At 41.7% G+C, this 23,109-nt stretch overlaps 1 protein-coding gene across 1 annotated transcript in view; it reads right to left on the reverse strand.

Annotated features, from left to right (window-relative positions):
• Nucleotides 1-3,436: 3,436 nt before the first annotated feature.
• Nucleotides 3,437-23,109, reverse strand: part of Tapt1 (transmembrane anterior posterior transformation 1) — a 51,040-nt gene continuing 31,367 nt past the window's right edge. Inside the window, exons 7-14 of the mRNA XM_057772660.1 lie at nucleotides 22,942-23,011; nucleotides 17,608-17,688; nucleotides 14,789-14,898; nucleotides 13,652-13,711; nucleotides 13,289-13,357; nucleotides 11,213-11,289; nucleotides 7,339-7,499; nucleotides 3,437-5,629 (exon numbers count right to left, since the gene is read on the reverse strand). Coding sequence (XP_057628643.1) covers nucleotides 5,400-5,629; nucleotides 7,339-7,499; nucleotides 11,213-11,289; nucleotides 13,289-13,357; nucleotides 13,652-13,711; nucleotides 14,789-14,898; nucleotides 17,608-17,688; nucleotides 22,942-23,011 — 858 coding nt within the window. The 3' untranslated portion in view covers nucleotides 3,437-5,399. The remainder of the gene's footprint in view (nucleotides 5,630-7,338; nucleotides 7,500-11,212; nucleotides 11,290-13,288; nucleotides 13,358-13,651; nucleotides 13,712-14,788; nucleotides 14,899-17,607; nucleotides 17,689-22,941; nucleotides 23,012-23,109) is intronic.

Below are 23,109 nucleotides of genomic sequence, written 5' to 3' on the forward strand. Positions count from 1 at the left end.
TTGCTTGTTTGGCAACCTCTGGGCATTCACAGTTCCATATCTGTGAAGAACACGTTTGAGGATCACTAAAACTTCATCACACCAGCCCATTTCTTCTAGGTAACTAATGGTCCTTTCCTGCTTAGGTGTTTTACAGGAAAACACTCTAAATCATTGGTTCTCACCTGTGGGTCACAACCCCTTTAAGGGTCAAATGACCCTTTCACAGGGGTTATATGTCAGATATCCTACACATCCAATATTTACATTATGATTAATAATAGTAGCGAAATTAATATTTTGGTTGGGAGTCACCACAACATGAGGAATTGCACTAAAGGGTCGCAGCATTAGGAAGGTTGAGACCCATTGCTCTAGACCACCCTGGATGTCTGAGGCAGTTAATGAACACAACATACCACGCTGGACTATACCACAGGACTAAGTTCAACAACCGCTGATGTGGTCTCCTTGACCTTGAGATTTTTACTCTTCTCTTGGCTCATTAATTTCCTTTCTACTTCTTGCTGTTAGGTTATACTTAGGAGTAACTTTTTTGAGCTTTATTTTGTGCACATGGGCATGCTTCTCTGTGTGTAGATCTGAGAGCAACTTGTGCAAATTGTTCCTCTCCTTCCATTATGTGGGTACTAGGGGTCAAACTCATGTTGTCAGGCTTGGCTTTTGCTTTTGGAGCCTTCTTGCTGGTTCTTTATAAGTAAACCCTTACACACTGTCCTGAGATAAGGGGCAAGAAATACCTGCTCAGTAACAGAGCAAGCGGGGCAGCATCTCTGAAAACGTGGGCATAATGAGCCTTACTGTTCCCCCCACTGAACTCACAGTAAACAAGGGTACCTGCAGGGAGTGTTTTTCAGATAGGTCTGACTCTTATCTCTGTCACCAACACTGTCTCAACACATCTTCTCAGACTTGTGGTGGCACAGACCGGCCCATCAGAGGCTGAGAACGCAAGCCTTTCCTGAGCGTGTTCCCCCCGCACCTTGTTTTATTTTTATTGAGCTCTATATTTTTCTCTGCTCTCCTCCCTGCCTCTCTTCCTCTCCATCCCTACCCCAAGGTCCCCATGCTTCCAATTTACTCAAGATCTTGTCTTTTTCTACTTCCCATGTAGATTAGATCTATGTATGTCTCTCTTAGGGTCCTCATTGTTGTCTAAGTTCTCTGGGATTGTGATTTGTGGGCTGGTGTTATGTTTAAAAACCACTTATGAATGAGTACATGTGATTTTTGTCTTTCTATGTCTGCGTTACCTCACTCAAAATGATGTTTTCTAGCTCCATCCATTTGCCTGCAAAATTCAAGTTGTTTTATTTTTTTCTGCTGTGTAGTACTTCATTGTGTAAATGTACCACATTTTCCTTATCCATTCTTCGGTCGAGGGGCATTTAGGTTGTTTCTAGGTTCTGGCTATGACAAACAATGCTGCTATGAACATAGTTGAGCACATGTCCTTGTGGCATGATTGAGCATCCTTGGATATATACCCAAAAGTGGTATTTCTGGGTCCTAATTTTCTGAGAAATCACCACACTGACATCCAAAAAGGTTGTACCCGCTTGCATTCCCACCAGCAATGCAGAAGTGTTCCCTTTTCCCTACAACCACTCCAGCATAAGTTGTCATCAGTGCTTTTGATTTTGGCCATTCTTACAGGTGTAAGATGGAATTTCAGAGTTGTTTTGATTTGCATGGTCAACAAGACAAAACAACAATCTACAGAATGGGAAAAGATCTTAACTAACTCCACATCAGACAGAGGACTGATGTCCAAAATATTCAAGAAATTGGTCATCAAAAGAACAAATAATCCAATAAAAAAAATGGAGTACAGACCTAAACAGAGAACTCTCAATAGAGGAATCTAAAAAGGCTGAAAAACACTTAAGGAAATGTTCAATCCTTAGTCATCAGTGAAATGCAAATCAAAACAACTCTGAGCTTGTTTCCCTTTTAAGACAGTCTGAGTTTTCTAAGCCGAACGGCAATTTTGCTTTTCAGAGGCATCCTGGGCCTCAGTTTCTTCATCATGACCCTGGCACTCTGGGGTGTGGTGCAATACCTATGGTGGGGAGCAAGCCACCAGCTGCTGCGTACCAGCAGGCAGGAAGGGGACAAATGTGAATGGGACTCACAGTGCTAGGGGTGTTGACCTGAAAATGGCATACTCCCTTCTCCCGCAGCTGCCTTTGGCACTTGGGCTCATACAATGAGGTGCCATGAAGTTTGGCTGCAGTCCTCTACACAGCATGGAGGAAGGTCAGGTTCTGGAAGGTTAACTAACAGTATGTGGTAAAAAACCATTTCCTTTTTTATTATTTTTTCAAAGCTCTGGGAAAGTTAAGCAGACAGAACAGAGAAAGATCAGCCTGATGCCACAATGTGAACTGTGCTATCCTTGGCCTGCCGTAAGCCTGAGAGGGCACTTGGCCACTGGACAGCTATGACCAGCAGGCATGCTTTTGTCAGTTGTGCCCAGCAAGCAGAAACGTTGTTTCTTGCTATCCCTTGCCCAGAAAAGTTTCTGACATAGGAGATAACTAGCAAATCACTGTGGAAGGGGGGAGCCCTAGAGCTGAGACATATGAAAATATAGTAATTTAAAAACAATTGTGAACTCATCTATGTTGTGCTAACAGATGTGGTAGGGCAGCTGCTACAGATGTGGTAGGGCAGACACTACAGATGTGGCAGGGCAGCTGCTACAGATGTGGTAGGGCAGACACTACAGATGTGGCAGGGCAGATGCTACAGATGTGGTAGGGCAGACACTACAGATGTGGCAGGGCAGATGCTACAAATGTGGCAGGGCAGACATTGCAGATGTGGTAGGGCATATGCTAACAGACGTGGTAGGGCAGATGCGGCAGGACAGACGCTGCAGATGTGGCAGGGCAGATGCTAACAGATGTAGCAGGGCAGATGCTAACAGATGTGGTAGGGCAGATGCTGAGGAGCCAATTTTAGCATGTTTCTTTCAAACACTGGCTCCTCAGGGAGCCAGGGTAAATTCATCAATAGCATTTAGTACTTTGATCTATAGGAAAAGCTAAAATGGGTCTGAAATATGTTGCACCTTACCTAGACTATTTAAAAACCAAAGTATCATCTTGAATGTGATTCCCATATAACACAAATACATGCTGACACTGTGACATTAAGTTCCTTGTCAAATGTAAACAGCTTCATGTAAGAAGAGATACTAATGGTCTATGACCAACATGCAGCCTATCCTTTCAAAACCAAAAACACAACTTTTTTTTTTAATCATTTAGGACAAGAGTAACTAAACATAATTAATACAGCTCTAGTATTTATAAACTAGAAATAAGTTCTACACAATGAGACACCCATTCTATCAAATACAATAGTAATAGTTACTAAAAGAAATTCAGCCACCTTTTTAAAAAAAGATTACAAAATTGAATTTATTGAGTTTCACACAAGATGCACTTATAAAATTAGTACTGAATGCCATTATGACAGAAGTGAGTATCATCCACACTCTGAACAGCATCTGCAAAGGAAATGCATTCTTCAGAAAACAACACAGAAACACAAAATCCGAGCGGAACTGAAAGATACATGTAGGCAATGTTCTTGTTCTGATCAGGGTTGCGTTTGGCAAAGCTTTCTCCACACTGCTGCTAGTTGCAATGGACACTTTCTTGACAGTAAAAAGAATATTTTAAAAGTGGGGCCCCACTGAAACACACACAAAAGAACGACAAAGTTCATTTTAAACTTAAAACTGCTTCCTGGTTTTACAAGGCATGTATAACATCTCCAACAGCTTTAGATTCTGTTAGTGCAAATCATTAGAAACCCTCCTGTATTTTAAATGCATAAGCCAAAGCATCAAAACTAGTTTTATATTTATCCAGGATACAGGCAAACCATCTAAAACTTGCCATCTGTGCCTGAAGTGTTTGTATGAGAGCAGTTTCAGAAGTGAGACAGTAAAGGAAATGCAGTTAAGATACCATCTTCTGGACAGTTCAGAAAGCAGAAGTGGTCAATTTTCTTTTAAAGAGAAGTGCAGAAAAGGTTCTCAAGATAAAAATGGGGTGGTAAGAACTTGCCCTTGGATGACACCAACAAATAATGAAGCAGGAACAGCATCTTCATCTCAAACAAAAAACCCAAAGCACCTTTTGGTTGCTATTCCCAGTGTCCACAGTGTAGTACCCTCTCCTATCCCAGTACCCTTTACAGTCATATGAGGGACTGTCCCAGCAAAGGCACCCGCCGTCCCCTTCCTTGATAGAACACAGAGCCATGGAAGGACAAATGCATTCTATGAGCCCAGCAAGGTGATGCTGCTCAACCTGTTGTGAATACTTTGAAAGTGTTACTCAACCAGGTGGCGGCAGCACATGCGTTTAATCCCAGCACTGGGGTAGCAGAGGCAGGCGGATCTCTGTGAGTTCAAGGCCAGCCTGGTCTAGAAGAGCTAGTTCCAGGACAGGTTCCAAAGCTACACAGAGAAACCTTGTCTTGAAAAAAACCAAATAAACAAAATGTTGCTCAAAACAAAAATAAACCGGCCTGTTGATAGCAACCACTTTGATTTTGTGTATCAACAGCTTTTCAGCCAATTCACCACCAAATCTTTTAATTTGCAATAACTGATGCAATTTAAAACGAAACCGGGTTAAGCACACCTTAGAGTTGACACTGCTCTGTGTGTTCGTTACAGACTGCCTTTTACTGCGTCACTGCCATGAGGTTCCACACAGCTCACACTGCTCGGAGAGTAACTGAGACAATTACACATGACCTTCATGAAGTAAATGGAGGGGCCAAGAGCTCTGTTTCCTATAAGATGCTGTTATTCACCATGTATTTATGTAGTCTTTTATTTTGCTTATTAGTTCAGATGTATTGCCAAGGATGACTCTGGTGGTAAGAACATTTATCTGGACTTATATTTAATAATTTTTTTTAGTGCTTTGGCAGGTGAAGTCAAATTTGGAGAGAGTTTGTGAAACTGTATGAGGCCGGAAAGATAACCAGGGTAAAAGCTTCACAGTTTCCCAGGTATGTCCTTATACTGACGAGGCCTTGAGGGAAATCCACCATTCAGGAAGCCCGGGCTGACGAAGCAAAGGAGCTCCTGCAGTGCTCTCTGGCTGGGTGCCAGGAGCGCCGCTGCTGTTGGCCAAGCAGGAGGAGTATTCATCTTCCATCAGCATTCCAGTCGAGGCCAGGAGCCGGCGCTGTTCCGTGATCTGCCCTTTTGCCAGGCCACATTACTGGAAGAAAGATACTAAGATTTGCTTGCCATTAATAATTTAAGGTTTTAAATAAATATTAAATGCCACTTTTAGCAAGTGTGTCCTGGCGGACCAGCATTTGTGGTCCCAGGGCCCGGCATCTTCACCTCGTCAGCCACAACCTCAGTCAATCCGGTTCCCACAGATTGTGAACCTGTCTATCTCTAGCAAATCTTTCTTTGAGGATCTGTGTTTTAATTCAGAGTTCTCCTGTGTTATGTCCTTCTCATCGCCATCTGGGGTTGTCAGAAACTGATCGGAATTGCTGGTCACAAGTAAGGGTATGACGTTTTCTTTCTGATGGACAGGCTGGCTGGTGGCAGAAGTGGACAGGTTCTCTTCTGTGGAAAGGCCTGTGGGAAAGCAGATCCATAGATTAGATGACTCAGCCACAGAAAACACTTATCAAACACCATGTTTTCAGGGGTGATGAAAAGTATCTGTTTTCTTTCCTCTTAGATAAACAAATAAAAACTAAAAGCATACTGTATAAACTGTAATTCATAATAAAGTTCTGAGGCTAGTCATACTCCGTACACCCATAGGTAATACTACCACCTGATTCTGGAAAGATCCTCCCTGTCTTTACAGTTCCCTCTTACATGGCCGCAAATCAACAGAACTATTGCTTGAGTGAAAACAGCACTTGTTCTTTACTCCATACTAGGGGCTAAGTAGACCCTAAGGTGCTCCATCTCTTGTCTGCTGGTCTGGCTCATCTCAGACCAGCATCATCACCCGCAGAAAGTCCACATCTGAAGGAAGGCCCCCACCTCCTCGTCCTAGCCCAGGAATTTAGAAGCCTGGCCTAGGAGGCAGCTGAGCGAGACTGGGACCCACTGACCTCTGATTTAAAATTTACTCCCTTCCTCTTTCCTTCTCCCAGGTGCTGCGGACTGGACCCAGGACTTCATGCTTGCTAGGTTAAGTGTTCAACCGCTGAGCTAACATCCTCAACCCCATTCAATGCCCCTCCCTAACCCAATCCGATCCTTTTAAGGAAGCTTTAAATTAGAGTGAGCTGTAGATAAACTGCCACTATCTAAGATGCGACCTGGTAAGTTCTGCCATGTGTGCAGTTGTGCCGAGACCCTGTCATCTGTGACTCTGAGAAGGTGAAAAGCTAAGCCTGTCTTCAGGGTTGACTTCCACCCCTCCTCAGAGCCTGAGTTCAACAACCCCTGAACTCTTGACCTCTAGGGCACCCTTCACAGACACTCCTCTTACGTGTACTTCATGTGACATGACATGATCCCTCATCTGATGGCCATCCTCCATTAGACTGGCCCTCTCGAAGTAAGGACATTACTAATTTCTCGATGTAAGTAAGAGAACGCAGGCAGATGCACCTGCACCTTCGCATCACTGACAGAGATCAGAGTTCTCACAGCGACGTACAATCTAAAACTTGAGCTTCCACCTTAGCTTGAGAGAACACACAGGAACACGACCTTGCTTCAGACCCTGCACCAGCTGGTCTCCTTTACTCTCTCTAGATCAAGCTTTACACTCTCCAGCATGGCTGGGCGCTGTCTGGATGCACTGGCCTCCTCTCCCTTTCAAGTCTAAGTCAAGGGCCTTGCGAGAGTGACACCGCTACGGTACGGGGAGATACGGTCCTCCTAGGCCTCAGACCAAGTCAGCCCTAACCAGCACAGCAGCCACCGGGTTCGTGTTATCCTCTGAACACCAAAGTCCTTCACTGGCTGTGACTGCAGCTCTTCCCATTCCTGACTGCAATCACTGTGCCCGACACAGGCTCCACCTATTGCTCTTCTTCCCTCCTCCCACTAGTCAGATCCAGTTCCCCAGAGCAGGCACACGGCATTTCCTCCCCTACTGCATCCCCGTGTACTGACATGTAATAGGTGCTTAATAACCACCACCAGAACAGTGGGCTAGCCAATGAGAAACAGCGCTGGGCCAGGGGTATCTGTCCTAGACTAGAACTATTACAGGACCCAACAGTGATGCGGAATGAAGCACGTCTCTAAAACCACTTAGCCTTGGCTGAGCAGCGATTTACTCAGAAGAATTCAGATGACCTCTGAAGCCAACGTACCTTGAGAGGACTTGCCCTTGCTCTGGGATTTACTGGAGGGTTTGCCGGGAGTGCTGGCTGGGGGAGGATTGAACAGCTTCTCTTCCATCTTGGCTTCCTTCACATATTGACATGACTTGCCCAACAGCACAATGCTGTTAAGTACTTTCAGGGAGATCAACCTTAGACAGAGAACAGAGTTGTGGGAATTGATCTAAAGCCAACCTCCTAGCCTGCTTCTGGGATGCAGGACAGGATGAGGGGAGCTGGACTGGTGAACATGAGTTCCTTGCACAAAGTTTGAGTTTCTCAAGGCTTTATCACAAAGGAAGACTTCTGATACATTCTAATTCATGAGAAATTCTATCAGTCAGCAGCTCTTCTTAGTATAGATAAGCCAACATGTATTCTTGAAGCGTGAAACAGGTAGATGCAGGTGAGCAAGAAATAAAAGATGATTTTTAATTCCCTATGTGGCATCCAGTCTATATTAGCCATTTGCTCTACGCACATCGTCTGTGCTTCCTCCCTGTGCAGAAATGGTGCCTATTTACAAGGTTGTGGTAGAGGCAAAGTGGGAGCAAGAAGAGGGATCTGGGGCCAGTGTGTGAGTGGAGTCCTTTATGGATGTGGGCAAAATCCTCCAGAGCTGATCAGAAAGAAGAGGACTAGGAGAGGCTCAGAGCCATGCTCAGCACAAAAAAATGAAAACCAAGCCTGCACCTTTACCACTCTGCTACATAACACACACACACACCATACACACACCATACATTACTACACACACACACACACTACATACACACACACACACACACACAAACATTGTTCCATGTCGGTTAATGCTCCTATGTGATCTTAAGAATGCTTTGTGGTATGGGCTACATAACAAATACACTGGATATAATTTCTAACATTTTGCTTCTATTAAAAAGTTGGTAATTAAGAAAAGTTAGCTTAAACCTGTACTTATAAATGGCTAATCCCTACAATCACAGACATGGAAATTTTTGGTCAAAAACTATCTAATATTTTAAAATGCCTACTGTAATTCTGGCAAAATGATTTAGAGACTGCAGTATCTCATTCCATCTTCTCACACACTGTGGCTGTGACTGACAATTTAGCTGTAGGTTGCTGTTTTTCTGCCCAAGACGAAACACTGTCAGTACCATGGAATTACAAGCCAGTGAGAACCATCAGTGGCTCAACATGTCCGTGAGTCAATGTACAAAAGAGATGAGGACTCCTGCCGGGTCCTCAGGCCTTTCACTCGGGATCTCAGAACACAGCACAGACAGCTCATGGCCCCACAGGTGCAAATTCACTGCCAGTTGCAGGGCTCCACACACCGCACCCTCACCCCCCTCGTTTCTGTGGTTCTGCCTAAGAAAATTCCATACTTGCCAAACCAACCCCAATTCCAGATTCTAGTCACCCTTTTAGCAGGCCCTCATCTCTCCACCCCTATATATTGCTTCTGCCACAAGCTTCAATCACAGTAAGTGATAATTCTATTACCTTCCCTGCTTAACCCCAGGTTCTATTACCATACCTGAAGCCGTTGCTTTCTATTTCATGTACAAGCAATGTGCATCCAGAAGACAAGTGTTAACCCTTCCACCGCCAGCACTTCCAGTTCAGCCTTGCTCACCTCTTCCTGGTGGAGCCATTGCTTCCTGACTCATTGTTCTTGCTACACTCCAGGCCAACCTCTACATAGGCATTGAATGGCTCTTGCAAAAAGCCCTCTAGAAAAAATCTGAAGCTCTCTCCCTCTGCCATGCACCTTCTTCAAGCCCACCCTCTAGGCTATACCCTGGACTCCCTGGGTCAAGCACACTTGCTTTCTGCCGTGGTCACAACTTCAGCTGTCCTCCTGTCACTCTCCATCTCTTTCCCCCTCCACAAAAATCTGGGAAATCCATAGCTGAGCTGGCTTATGTGGGGTGCATGGGCAGGAGTGCTGCAGAATGCCCGCCAGTGGGAGCGTGCAGTCCTGAAGACCTCCAGAGGAGCAGGCGGCGCACAGATAAGCAGAGCAGGAAGTCTGATTTCCAAAGGCATCACCAGCCTCATGTTTGAGTGTTCTGTGTATCTTCTTGGTCTCACATCCTAGCTGATGCATGACAAGTTTTCAAGTATGCTATATTCAAGTTTCACTTTCCTGATTTATGATCAAACTATGAGAGCAATTATCTTTACACAAAGAATGTGAGTAGGAACAGGGAACCACGCTAAGAGCACCAAAGGCAGGATGTGGGAACCTGCACTACAGAAGGAGCGTCAGGATTTTTTCTATTTTTAAGAAATATTTTAGCATCTATTGTAATGCAGTCTAAGTACAACGAAACCTCCTTAAATATCAATCCTCAAAAATAGCACATAGCTTCAATAGCTTCAAGTTTTAAAATTGTCTTTGGTGTGCAGTTGGAACAACTCTGGCATATTAGTAAAAGAGAAGAGAGAAAAGGCAAGTATGATTATAGCCAAAGGAAGAAGCAGCTCAGGGGAAATGCAGATAAAGATGGGAAGAGTCCAGAACATGAAAATAACAGTCAATTTTCTGGGATAGGGGTTTTAACTCTTACCTGGAAAAGGAAGTATACAGTAAAATTTCTAATATTGCATAATTTCATATAAAAACCTTAGTGTCAAACAACTTAAGAGAGCTGGACATGGTGGCATGTTGCCAGTAATCCCAGCACTCAGGAGGCAGAGGGAGGAGATCAGGAGTTCAAAACCAGCCTTTGGTACATAGCAAGCTCAAGGCCAGCCTGGGTTAAGTGAGATCCTGTCTCAAAAACAACAAAAAAGTGTGTGGTGGAGATGTAGTTCAGCTAGTGGAGTATATACTCAGCATGCACAAGGGCCTGAGTTCAATGTCCATCACAGCATAAACCATGGTACACACCTGTAACCACAGCACTCAGTCGGTCACACCCTGGTGTCACAGCAAACAGTCACCTCACCCAGACACAGCTCTGGAGGAGGAGGGCTAAGAGAGGCGCTGGGAAGCACTCATGACTTGCAATGAGTTAGGGATCTCATGTGCAGCCCACAGGAGTGACCATGTCTGAGCTGTTTGGACAGTCTTGGGTACCTGTCATGTTCCAAACAGTATGTGGGGGCTTGCCATGAGCCAGGCATTATATGAAGAAACCAGTATATATATATTCTCTCTCACACACAAACACACACATAAACCAAAACACTCAAACATGAGGCTGGTGATGCCTTTGGAAATCAGACTTCCTGCTCTGCTTATCTGAGCACCGCCTTTTCCTCTGGAGGTCCTCAGGTCTGCACGCTCCCACTGGCGGGCATTCTGCAGCACTCCTGCCCATGCACCCCACATAAGCCAGCTCAGCTATGGATTTCCCAGATTTTTTTTTGGGCAAAGTCTCAGAACTCAGGCAGGCTCTTTATTTTAGTTCACTTCTTGAAAAATCAAACAATGGCAAAATAACATTTAACATTTATGGTTATTAGAAATTAAACTGTTTACTTCCTGCTTGTGTTTCCCAACCAGAAATGTTAAGCTAGTTGGGATCAACAAATTCACAGAAGGTTCAGCTGACATTATTAGGCTGATGTGGCACAGGTCCAGTGTGCTCAATATTAAGCTTGGAAAGCACACAGGACAATCAAAGGTGTTTATGAATACGGAAAAGCTAACACAATGAAAGACCCTTCTCCCCCCCCCACCAAAAAAAGTATGGGTAGAATATAGATCTTGAACAAAAAGACCTTACTGTAAACTTTTGGTTAAAGATTTAATCTTAAATACTAGAATAGGAAAAATATTTTTGGATGCAATTAGCTTCTATTACATCTTATAGTTATACACAGTTTTCTGTAAAAGCAAAACATATTCAAGAATAGTCAATCTTACCCAAAATAGAAGAGTATCACACAGGCATAGGACAGGATTCCTTGCACTTTAATTGAGCTTGTTACAACTCTGATGAGCTAGCCAGAAACAAACCAAAACACACAAAAAAACACAGACAAAACACAACCATAGAGTGATTAGTTAATATTTTAAAACTACTTTTTCTTCCTTATTTTAATATTTTAGAGTATACTTGCATCTAGGTCGAAGGGCTTGGGTCTAGATTTCCCAATTCATTGGCAATCTGCCTCCTATGGCATCTGTGGTGGCGTGGGTTTACGCAGGCAAACCCAGCATGCAGTGCAGCTGCCACAGACTCTCAGGGCCTCACATGGCCTACTTCACTGACTGTGCTTTTGCTTACATCTAACAGAGCTGTGGGAAACTCAATCCATAAGTCTGTCTGTCGAAGCTCATCTAATTCTTGCTCGGGGAGAAAATACTGGCTGGACATTTTTCTCATTCCTGTTTTTTTCCTGTCCGTTGTTCAAATTCTTTAAGAGCACCCAGTAACTTGTAGGGACTATAGGGCAAAGGAAGACTTACACTGTTTAGGAAACTGAGCACACAATTAATTACTTAAAAGCCATGAAGCTCTGTCCCCTTGGCTACTTATGGCTAACACCTAGTTTCTTATGCAACAGAAGTATTATCCCTGGAAGCCTGTTGAGTGAATCTGGTGGGAGCAGCTGAGAGAAAACATTTACATATTACAGGTGGGAGTGGCTACATGGAAATGAAGCAGAGATAACTGGCCTCACCCAGTAATGCCAAGATTCTATTGTGATGCCTTAAATATAATTAAAATGTTACCAATAAAAGGTACAAGCCGGGCGGTGGTGGCGCACGCCTTTAATCCCAGCACTTGGGAAGCAGAGGCAGGCGGATCTCTGTGAGTTCGAGACCAGCCTGGTCTACAAGAGCTAGTTCCAGGACAGGCTCCAAAAACTACAGAGAAACCCTGTCTCAAAAAACCAAAAAAAAAAATAAAAATAAAAATAAAAAAAATAAAAAAAAATAAAAGGTACAATAGGAATGAGATATGAGACTGGATTGTCATGTGTTCAATCAAGTTTCACTCTGAGAAAACCACCATGGAACCCTTACCTGTGCCACAGCCTCTAGCAGAGAAAAGGCTACTACCATTTAACTAATTCTTTTATTAAAAAACACTTGCACAAGCTAGATTTACCCTCATGACTGAATATGTAATTTTTCTAATACCAGGAAATACAAGTAGAAAAATTTGATATGCTATTGTTTTTCAGTTTCTTTAACTTTCACTAAATAACCTTTGAAATCTGAGTTTCTCCAAAATTTTAGGAGTTCCTTTTCTAAAGGAAAAGAAATTTGTTTTACTATATCATAAGCAATTAAAACCATAACAATGTTTAGGATATGGTTATCTATTAAGTTGTTGAAATTTAACATTAAGCCTATCATCACCCACCATCTGAAAATGTTGGATAAAATCTAAATACAGTTGCTATGACTTCCAGTTTCTTGTTAGTTGACCTGGACACAACTGCCTTCAGGTCTTTTCATGTTCTGATGCTGGATTCAGTAGTGTGGAAGGTGTAACCACACTGCAATGCTCAGACGTATTCACCACTCACGCTCTGCAGTCTGCATTTCTTTCCTAGGCATAAATTCCCAGCATTAGATCGATGGCATCTAGCACATCACTATCAAAGTGCCCTCTAGAAACAAGACGAGTTGTGCTGCCACCTCCATGTTCCAGTAGCCAGAGCAAATTGCCCACTTTCGGGTATATCTCCAATAGAGAAGAAAATTCTTTACTCAATGGATAAAAAAAAAAAAATAAAAAAAAAAAAAAAGAATAGCCTCATTGTTAGAAAAACTATTTGGATAAGCAGCCTCTTGATGTCACTTTTCTGCTGGATAGTTCAAAATCCAAAGGAATAATGATTTTAGAATTTAAGACAAACTCTTCTTTTGGATTACTTATAATTTTTTGAAATACAAAGACTTGTTGAAACAAACTTATTGATAATACACACTGATGTTTTATGATGATGGTCATCTCATTATGAAAATAAAAAAGCATGAACTTACTAAGACAGCTAGCGGGAGAGGAATAAATCCCATCCTCCGTGCTACTGAGTCACTGTAGTCTGTATATGCCTGCAGAGAAAGGTGAAAAGGACTCAGTCGGTTTAATCAGTAAATGCTCTGAGCAGGAGCAGTGTGAACAGAAGAGAACATGACACCTGCCCTGTAACTAAGCAGAAGGATGCAGGAACCTACATTTCAAATAAGAAATTATATCCTTGCTACACTGTTTCAGACATACAGTATTTAAAGTTATTGCTGTATAAATATTCAATGTCTAGAAAAAGACAAGTTTAAGTGTTTTATCTCTAGTACTTTTAACTACTGGGGAGTTAATTTCAGACAACACTTTAATGAAATGCTTACATTTTTCTGCCGGCTGCTAACAAGGTCAAAAGCAAGGCTGGCTCTATATTCGCTGTAGACCTGAAGACAAATAAGAAAAAAAGTAAGATGTAGTCCAGAACATATACACAGTGGAAAGGTTTAGACTTTGTAGATAAAAATGCTTGCTAACTGCTCAGGGACAGATGCAGGATGCTAATGAGCAGCCTGCCACCCACAGCTTGAGGAAGATAGTCTAAGCTGGCCTGAGGATTTGCTTCAAAGAAGAGGAGCAGCCAATGACTATCATTCCCAGAGTTTAGAAGTTACGGAGATGTGGCTGTTTGAAGCAGTGCTATATTAAAAAAAAAAATAATTCTTAAAATAAGTTTTTATAAAATAAGTTTTATAACCATGTATTCAACCACAATAACAAAAGGATGGCGATAGTGAAGGAGACAGAAATGGACTGGACCTTATCAGAGTCATGGTAGCAGCTACTGGGGAGCCTCACAACTATAGTCTCACTAAAAATGGCATGAATCAAACCTTTAATTTTAATTTCAGTTATTGAGAAAATGACCCTATGAAAAGAGAACCACCCTGTATTGAAGAAGCCAAGAGAGAAAAATTATGATGATTCCTGCTTTGCTGAAAGGACAGAAACATGCTTCAAGCATTTAGAAAATAGAAATAGAATGTTACAACGGATACTCCATTCAGTTTTGAGGTAAACAATAAACAGATTGTCAAAAATACAACACAAGAAAATCAAGAAAGCTGTTGAGCCAATTCTCCATTTGGAACTAAGGCTGAGGCTGTGCCATGACACTCTCCACATTCACGTATCTGGATAGTGATTTATAGGCACAGAACTATTTCTAAAGATCTTAGAGAAAATGATTACAATATAGAGCAAATCCATTAAAGCTTCCTCAAGTGAGTTCACAAGTAAAATGTACAGCTTGTTTCCTAGGAGTTAGGTACCTGTTTATATTCAGAGAAAAAAAAATTTAAATAGGAAATATTTTGCAAATTAATCAAGGTTTTGATGTTTCTATTTTAAAAATAGATCTAATATGATTTTAATAACTCATAAATACAATAAAATAAAGGTTACACCTTTATGATAATACAGAATCAAGAAAATATTAACTAGGAATTGCTAGAAATACATACATCTGCAGTGATGTCATTGAATTTGGTGATAAAGGCGTGCTTTACAATATCCACAGCAATTTCTGATGCGATCACCATACAGACATCAGGAAACAAGACCCAGAGATGATCTATAAAGCAGGGAAGAACCAGATAATTAGACCTCTTCATAAACAGAACCTGTACCTCAAGCTCCTAGCAGTCTGGAACCTCCACTAGGGTGCACTGCAGTATTTTCAATCAACAGTGGAGAACTAGCGTTCCAGAGTCATCTTACAAGTCAAAAGATAATTAATGCTTGTTCAGCTTGCACTATCCTAGCACCACTTTGCACCTCTGGCCTGGGAGGAAACCTCCCACTGGAGAGATGAGGGTAAGTGGTGAAGCCCTTTCCTCATTGATCACCGTGATCACTTAAAGATCTGGTTCATTTATTTCAGAGCCACATAGACAAAACTTACTATATCCACTTACTTTAACTACTTACTTTTATAGTAAGAGACCTCAATTCAGTGCTACATAAGTGATAAACACATCTACAGGCATCCTTCCTAGGCCCCAAACCATAGCTGAAGAGATATAAAGCAAACTTGTTTGGAAATGCTAGCAGGAGCTTACAGAAACTCAGCATGGATTCCTGGAGGGCAGGGCCACCTACATGGCCAACACAGAGCAGTTTTTCTGAGTCTGGCGGAAGTTATGAGACTCTTAGAACTCTTTTTTTTTTTTTTTTTTTTTTTTTTTTTTTTTGGTTTTTCGAGACAGAGTTTCTCTGTGGCTTTGGAGCCTGTCCTGGAACTAGCTCTGTAGACCAGGCTGGTCTCGAACTCACAGAGATCTGCCTGCCTCTGCCTCCTGAGTGAGGAGATTAAAGGCATGCGCCACCAATGCCCGGCTCTTAGAACTCTTAATACCAAATGCTGCCATCTCCTGTTACATTCTTGGGCAAATTTTCTAAGCAACTAAATTCTAGTTTCCTCATCGACAAAATGAGAATAACAGAATGTTTACTTTTCATTACCATAAGATTTAACTGAGATACTGATATGCAGCCATGTGCTTTCCATGCAAAACAGTATTTTTGTTATTAGTTGCCCTGGGCACAAAGGAAAAGGAATTAAAAAAAAAAAAAACCCAGAAATATCAAAGCACAATGTCTAAAACTGAAAGCATCAAAGCATGGTGTTGGTTTGTCACTGTACAGTGGAGATAAAGGAGACTTAAAGTATGATTATAGGAATTCACACATTCAGTCGTCAGACGGCTCAGGCCTTCCGTTGACATAAAGATTCTGTTCCTTAGCCGGGCGGTGGTGGCGCACGCCTTTAATCCCAGCACTTGGGAGGCAGAGGCAGGTGGATCTCTGTGAGTTCGAGACCAGCCTGGTCTACAAGAGCTAGTTCCAGGACAGGCTCCAAAACCACAGAGAAACCCTGTCTCGAAAAACAAAAAAAAAAAAAAAAAAAAAGATTCCTTTGGGAATGATTCCATCTGGGCTCCCAGGGCCAGCCACACACAGACACTCTGTCTTTTGCGGTAACTATGATGATCTTGTAAACACTATGCACCAAAAACATCTAGGTAGGGGCCAAAGAAATGGCTCAGTGGGTAAAGGAATTTGCTAAGCCTGACCACTTGAGTTCATGTCCAAGAATTGCCACTGTGGAAGGAGTGAAGTGACTGTCACAAGCTGTTCTCTAACTGCATGAGTATGCAAGTGAGCATTTGTACACACAGGCATGAGTGAGGACATGTGCACACACATTTTGAAAGCATGTAGATAACTCAAAGTCAGGTGTTTTGCATGAGGGGCTTTCCCACTGTAAATCAAATGGCCTTTGAATCTATTCAGATTAGAACTTGCTAAGACCCACGACTTGACCTTACTGTAAGAAGGTAACCTCTGGAAATGTATTTCCAAACTCAGTATCACTTTATATGTGGTCCTGATTCTTAATTGTCCCTGAAAACAGGGCATAGGTCATGTAAGGAGGCAAGGGCTTCTTTCAGATGCTTAGGACTTCCATAATGTTGGAAGTAACACAAGAAATATGAAACACTGCCTGTTCCATTAAGAACAAATTGTACATTAAGAAAAAAAGCTTGACAAAGATCTGAGCTATCTGAGCAAGTTTTGCACTGCAGTCGCCTTCTACTCCATCAGCTTGTGAGTCCTGCGCATTTCTTAGCACTTTAAGCTGCACAGGGCTGGGCCGCTTGTCTGAGATGGGGCATACCAGTGCCTAGTTGCTAACCAAACAGGCGAATATTTGTGTAATTCTGACAACTTTGTGTCAGCCAGGATCAGGAGTGAATATAAGCAACACAGTTACTGATACCCTATTTCTAAAATTCACCCCTATTTTAAAAATGATAAATACGAGGAAGATCAAAGGCTCTAGTCTTAACGGGAACCAGAGTAACCACACAGCCCACTCCAACAGAGAGCCCAGAGCTGCTGTGCTTGGTGAAGTAAGCTTATCCACAGACATCTGCAGAGATGACAGGGGTCTGATGAGAAATGACAGCACCCTACTCCATCTGGAAGAGCCATTTCCAACACATAAACCCTGGTACAGACAGTCCCTCCAGCACTGACTTCATTCTATGGAAAAGAAGAATTTTTTTTATTTATTTTTTAGTTTTTTTGAAAACTAAAAAAGATAGGTTTTCCTCTGTGTAGTCCTGACTGTCCTAGACTTGCTCTGTAGAACTCAGAGATCCACCTGCCTCTGCATCCTAAGTGTTGGGATTAAAGGCATGTGTCATTACTACCCAGCCTTGGTTTATTTTAAAAGTAAACTTTACAGGACACCATATGTGATTCAAGAGGCACTTACCTGGATTCCAAGAAAACTGTTCCATGTTTCTTAAGCACACTATTAGCAAGAGCACATAATTTGTGAATCGTTCCTTAATATCTAAAAAAAAAAGAGATTGAACATTAAGTGCTAAAATATATTAAATAGGGAGATAATTAAAGTAATTTTATTAAAACATCTGTTAAAAAACAAAGTGTTTTTTGGAACTTATGGGATTACCTTTTAGATACCAAAATTCACAGTGCTCAAGTCCCTCAGACAAAACACTGCACTATCTATCTGGACATAATCTATCACCTTCTGTCATCTCCATCCTTAATAATATTTGATACAACTTAAGAACAATGTATAAAGTTGTTATGATACAACATTACGTGGGGAGCAGGGACAAGAAAGTCTTCACATGTTTAATGCAGATGTGACTTCTGTTTAGAATTTCCTACAGCCATAGAGGACTCACAGGCACTTGTGCACACACGCGTGTGCACACATATGCACATATCCCCATCCGTGCAAACCATTACTTCGTTTCCCAACATATTTCTAGTATAGAAATTTTAAAAAATTAAAATGTAAGCCGGGCGGTGGTGGCGCATGCCTTTAATCCCAGCACTCGGGAGGCAGAGGCAGGCAGGTCTCTGGGAGTTCAAGGCCAGCCTGGTCTACAAGAGCTAGTTCCGGGACAGGCACCAAAGCTACAGAGAAACCCTGTCTCGAAAAAACAAAAAACAAAAACAAAAATAAAAATTAAAATGTTCAAATTGAGTCATTAAATGCCTCCAACAGTCTTTGGGAATATATGACAAGTGTTTTCATTTTATAGAAGGAAAACAGAATCACAGAATAAAATACAAGACTTTGTGTGCTCCCAGGAACTATCTAACCTGGTAGTGAATGTGTATGTAATTTCCTACTTAAGAGAATGCTGGCATTGTAACAGCACTGCTTGGTGGTATGCGGAGAATTTCTTTTGTGTGTGTGTTTATGCAGGTTTCACAGAGGTGTTTGCCCTACGTTAATAACTAGCCAATTAATTGGAATGAATTCAATGAAAACCAAGAATTGAATTCTTGCCAGAGACAGTTTATATATTTAATTTTTTTCAGCTGTTATTTTCTTCTAGGAGTCAAGAAATAAATACGTGTACAGTGAGTGTGAACCATGTGTGTGTGTCTGTGTGTGCCTGGGAGCTGTGCTTAGAAACTCTCCCTCACAAAGCATAGCTTCCATACCACCTGACTGTGGCACCGCCTGCTAGCACCATGCATCTTACTGTCACCTCAATGTCCTCTAAGGATTGTCCTTGCTTCACCATTTCCCACTGCTGCTGCTCTACAACACGACTGGACTTTCCCTCCACCGCAAATCCTCTCAGGTGAGCTACCTTTACTGTCTGTGCCTTCCCTAAGTTCTTGAACTCTTCCAGTCAGAGCTGGAACCTGCCCTTCCAGAGCTGCCAAGCTTCTCATTTATGGGTCTGAACTGGGCCTTTAACTCCTTGTGGACACAAATGCTGTGCTATCCATGAAGCCAGCGTATAAATCCTTACACAATACCATTTGTGTGGTAGGTACAGCAATGAGTTTTGAGGTGTGGAGTACAGACTCACCCCCTGTGAATGCATACTAAAACTGGAAAAGCACGTGAGGTTTCCAAGTGCATGTTCTGACTAGCTCCACAACACACGTGCACACGCTTCCATGTCTGTCCTAGCATAGTGCCTAGCAAAGTCAGCCCAACGGGAGGACATATTCTCTGTGCTTCATTAGAGATGGATCTGAATTTGTGGGGGTGCTTTTCTTAATGTACCTTTAACTGGAATTTTATACAGCTATTCACAAATCTGTCTCTGTATGTGTGCTGACTTCTTTCTAATTTTCATTCACAAACTTAAAGAAATGTACTCATTTTAACCATACTACTAAGAATGGCTCTATAAGACAAATTTGGTTCTTAACCCAATTATCTGCAAGGAAACTGAGCATCTATTATTTGAAGTAAGACAACTGGGTTGCTGAGATAATGGAGCCAGAATGATAGCAGTATTTAGCTTGTATCCAACTCTCGCACATAGAAGCTACAACATACAACACTCACAGCCATGTCAGCTGGAAGGGCACTGATGGGAGAGGAAAAAACTGTTCAGGGACTCTTGAGGAAAACAGTTCAGAAGACAGGTGATCCAAAATATGAGAAAATGAATAAAAATCAACCATTTCTGATGGGTAAATATAAGTTTGCAATATGAAAAATGACAGTTTTAGGTCTAGTAAGGTGAGCATCCAAACTGCCTAGGCTCCCACAAAGCCAGTACGTGCAGTAGGATCAAAACCCATTGCCATTGTTCTTGACTTCTCAGCAGTCCTCATTGTCCACTATGTTCAGCAAGTCCGGTTTTATCCCATGCTTTTTCAGACCCAGGCCAGCTGGCCTTGGTATCCTTGGACTTCCCACAGGGCAGGGAACCCGGATTACTCTTAGGGATGATGAGGGAGGGGAACTTGATGGGGGAGGGGGAGGGAAATGGGAGGTGGTGGCAGGGAGAAGGCAGAAATCTTTAATAAATAAATAAATAAATAAAAAAGAAAAGAAAAATGACAGTTTTAAATAGTAATAAAAGTTGAGAAGATAAAAAATTAAATTTTTATTAAAAAAAATCTATCAACCTAAGTATGAAATGAAACCCAGGAATATTAAAAAGAAGTTTTATTCTGCTACTTTCTATTTTTTCTATTTTAATGTTTACATACATCTTGAAGTCAAGGCTTTATTTACATAAGCTGTGAGCTCTACTAAAACATATCTCAAATCTTTTTTTTTTTTTAATTTTTTTTTTTTAATTTTTTTTTTATTCTTTTTTAATTAAAATTTCCAACTGCTCCCCGTTTCCCATTTCCCTCCCCTCCTCCCACACATTGCCCCCTCCCCCCACTCCCCTCCCCCATCCCCACTCCTCTTCTCCTCACCCCAGTCCATTCCCCCTCCCTCTCGATACTGAAGTGAGCTCTTAAGGTCCAAATGAGGAGCAAAAGGAGGGAGAACATGAGCAAGGAAATCAGGACCACGAGGCGTGCACTCACCCACTGTGACAGTGGAACTGATCTATTGGGAGCTCTTCAAGGCCAGCTGGACTGGGACTGAATAAGCATGGGTTGAAACTGGACTCTCTGAACATGGCGGACAATGAAGGCTGATGAGAAGCCAGGGACAATGGCACTAGGTTTCGATCCTAATACATGAACTGGCTTTGTGGGAGCTTAGCCTGTTTTGATGCTCACCTTCCTGGGCCTGGATGGAAGTGGGAGGACCTTGGTCTTCCTGTAGGGCAGGGAATTTGGACTGCTCTTTAGTATCTCAAATCTTTAAAAAGGGGTTTTCCTAGTGAAGTAAAATCTATAAATGCCATTGTGGCTCAGAGCTTTCAGACCCATCATTGATAGCCCCACAGAACTGTCTAAAGACCCACAGAATTGTCTAGACCTCACTAATTTCCCATTTGAAAAGTTTTCAAATCTACAATTCTAAGCTATTTGCTTTAATTTATTTATCCATCTTTATTTTTGTCATTAATTTCCATAAAATGAAATGCACAGATCTTGAGTACATAGGTTGGTAATGTCTGGTGCCCTTTTAACTAGAAACGGAAGTGTTTTACCATCAAGAAAGTTCCTTTGACTGTTCCTCCAGCCATGTCCCATCCCCAACAAGTAACCACTCTCATTTCTGTCATCATGAATTAATTCTGTCTGATTGCAGACCTCAGAAAAATGAAATCGTACTTTTTGAGGCTGGTGTTTGTTGAGGAACACAATGCTTGAGATGTACATAGCAGGCTATATCAGTAATTCATTTTTTTCCTTTATTTTTATTTAATTTGTTTGGCATTACGTGAATGTGCTGAAGTCTGTATAGTTTACGGAGGCTAGAGGTGGTTTTGCTAAGGATCCATACGCCTCTCTTTCGAAAGGGACTTTCACTGTGCTGAGGGTCGCTGAGTAGGTCAGGTTGGCTGCTAGGAGCCTCAGGGATCTACCTGCCTTCTTCCCCAAGGCTGAGATTAAAAGCGTATGCCCCTCATCCAGAGTTCTGTGTGTTCTCACAATAAGACTCGGGCACTCAGGTCAGGGTGGCAAAGCACTGTAGCGACCAGGCTACTTCCAGCCTCCATTTCCTTCGCTTGCTGAGCAGTAATACACGGTCTGTATGAACGACCATTCATTTTATTCATGCTTTGGTGGATCCTGGGTCATTTCCATTTTGGGGCTACTCTTAGAGCAGAGCCGTCAAGCTAACTCCCAGTGCTGAGTTACAGGGAGTGTGAACACTGAGAAGGAAGCTGTTCCAAAGCTTTCCAGAGCTGCTCGACATTTACACTCACACTCACCAGCAAGGCACGAGAGCCAGTCATGCCTGTCTTCCCATGATAGGGCACTGGCAGCCTACAAGAGCATTCTCGTGGCCATGTGGTAACGTCTCATTTGATTTTCCTTTGTATTTTCCCAGTGATATTTTCCCTAATGATGCTAGGAACGTTCGTGAGAACACACTGGCCATTCGAAAATTTTCATTTTCAAAATCCAAGTCTTCTGCTCCTCTAAATCAGACCACTCTTTCATAATTTTTTGGCAGAATTTGCAATAAATATTCAGGGATAATAAAGTCCTTTTCCCGATATATATATATATAACCTCAACATTTTTCTCTTAACATAAATGTGATCTACCTTTTCATTTAAAAAAATGCTTTTCCTTCATTTTTATTTTGTGTGCCTGAGTGTTTTGCCTATGGGTATATCTGTGCTCCATGTACTTTCAGTTCCTAAGGAGACCAGAAGGGGCGTTGGCTCTTCTGGGACTGGAGTTACAGACACAGGTCCTCTGAAAGAGCAGCCAGTATTCTTAAGTTCTGAGCCATCTCTTCAGTCCCTGTCTTTTCATTTTTAATCAGCATATATATTTTAAATTTTGAAATTCAACTTTTATATTGTCCTGATGGTTACGAATTTATTTGCGTAGTCTCTAAAAATGTTCCCCTATACTTGTGGATATAGTCTCCCATATTTTATTTCAGAAATGTTAAGATGTAGCACTCCTACTAATGGCAACAGAACATTCTGAATTAATTTGTTTGGGGTCAAAGTTCTTTCACTTAATATTTATCCAGATGTTAACACTACGACGTGAAAAATACCTCACTAAATACAGATCTGTTTTAGAAAAATACGATTTTTAAAGCTTTAAAAATTATTTTAAGATACAATTAATTTTCATTAAAATGTTATTTAACGTTTATGGTAATGAGTCACTTTCAACAAATGTTAATTAGAACTACAATCAGAATCTAACTACTTACCACTATTTGACATCTGAAAGAGATTGTTCTTTTCAAACTTCTTGAAAACACTTCCTTTAATTTCAACAAACTGAAATAGCAACAGAAATACCATCTTTGTCACTTCAACAGTTGTAAAATCAACTCTCTCCACAAAAAGATTCTTAGGATAAGAGGAAACAAAGAATT

This window comes from Chionomys nivalis, chromosome 6 (assembly GCF_950005125.1).
Source record: "Chionomys nivalis chromosome 6, mChiNiv1.1, whole genome shotgun sequence".
Lineage (NCBI taxonomy): Eukaryota > Metazoa > Chordata > Mammalia > Rodentia > Cricetidae > Chionomys > Chionomys nivalis.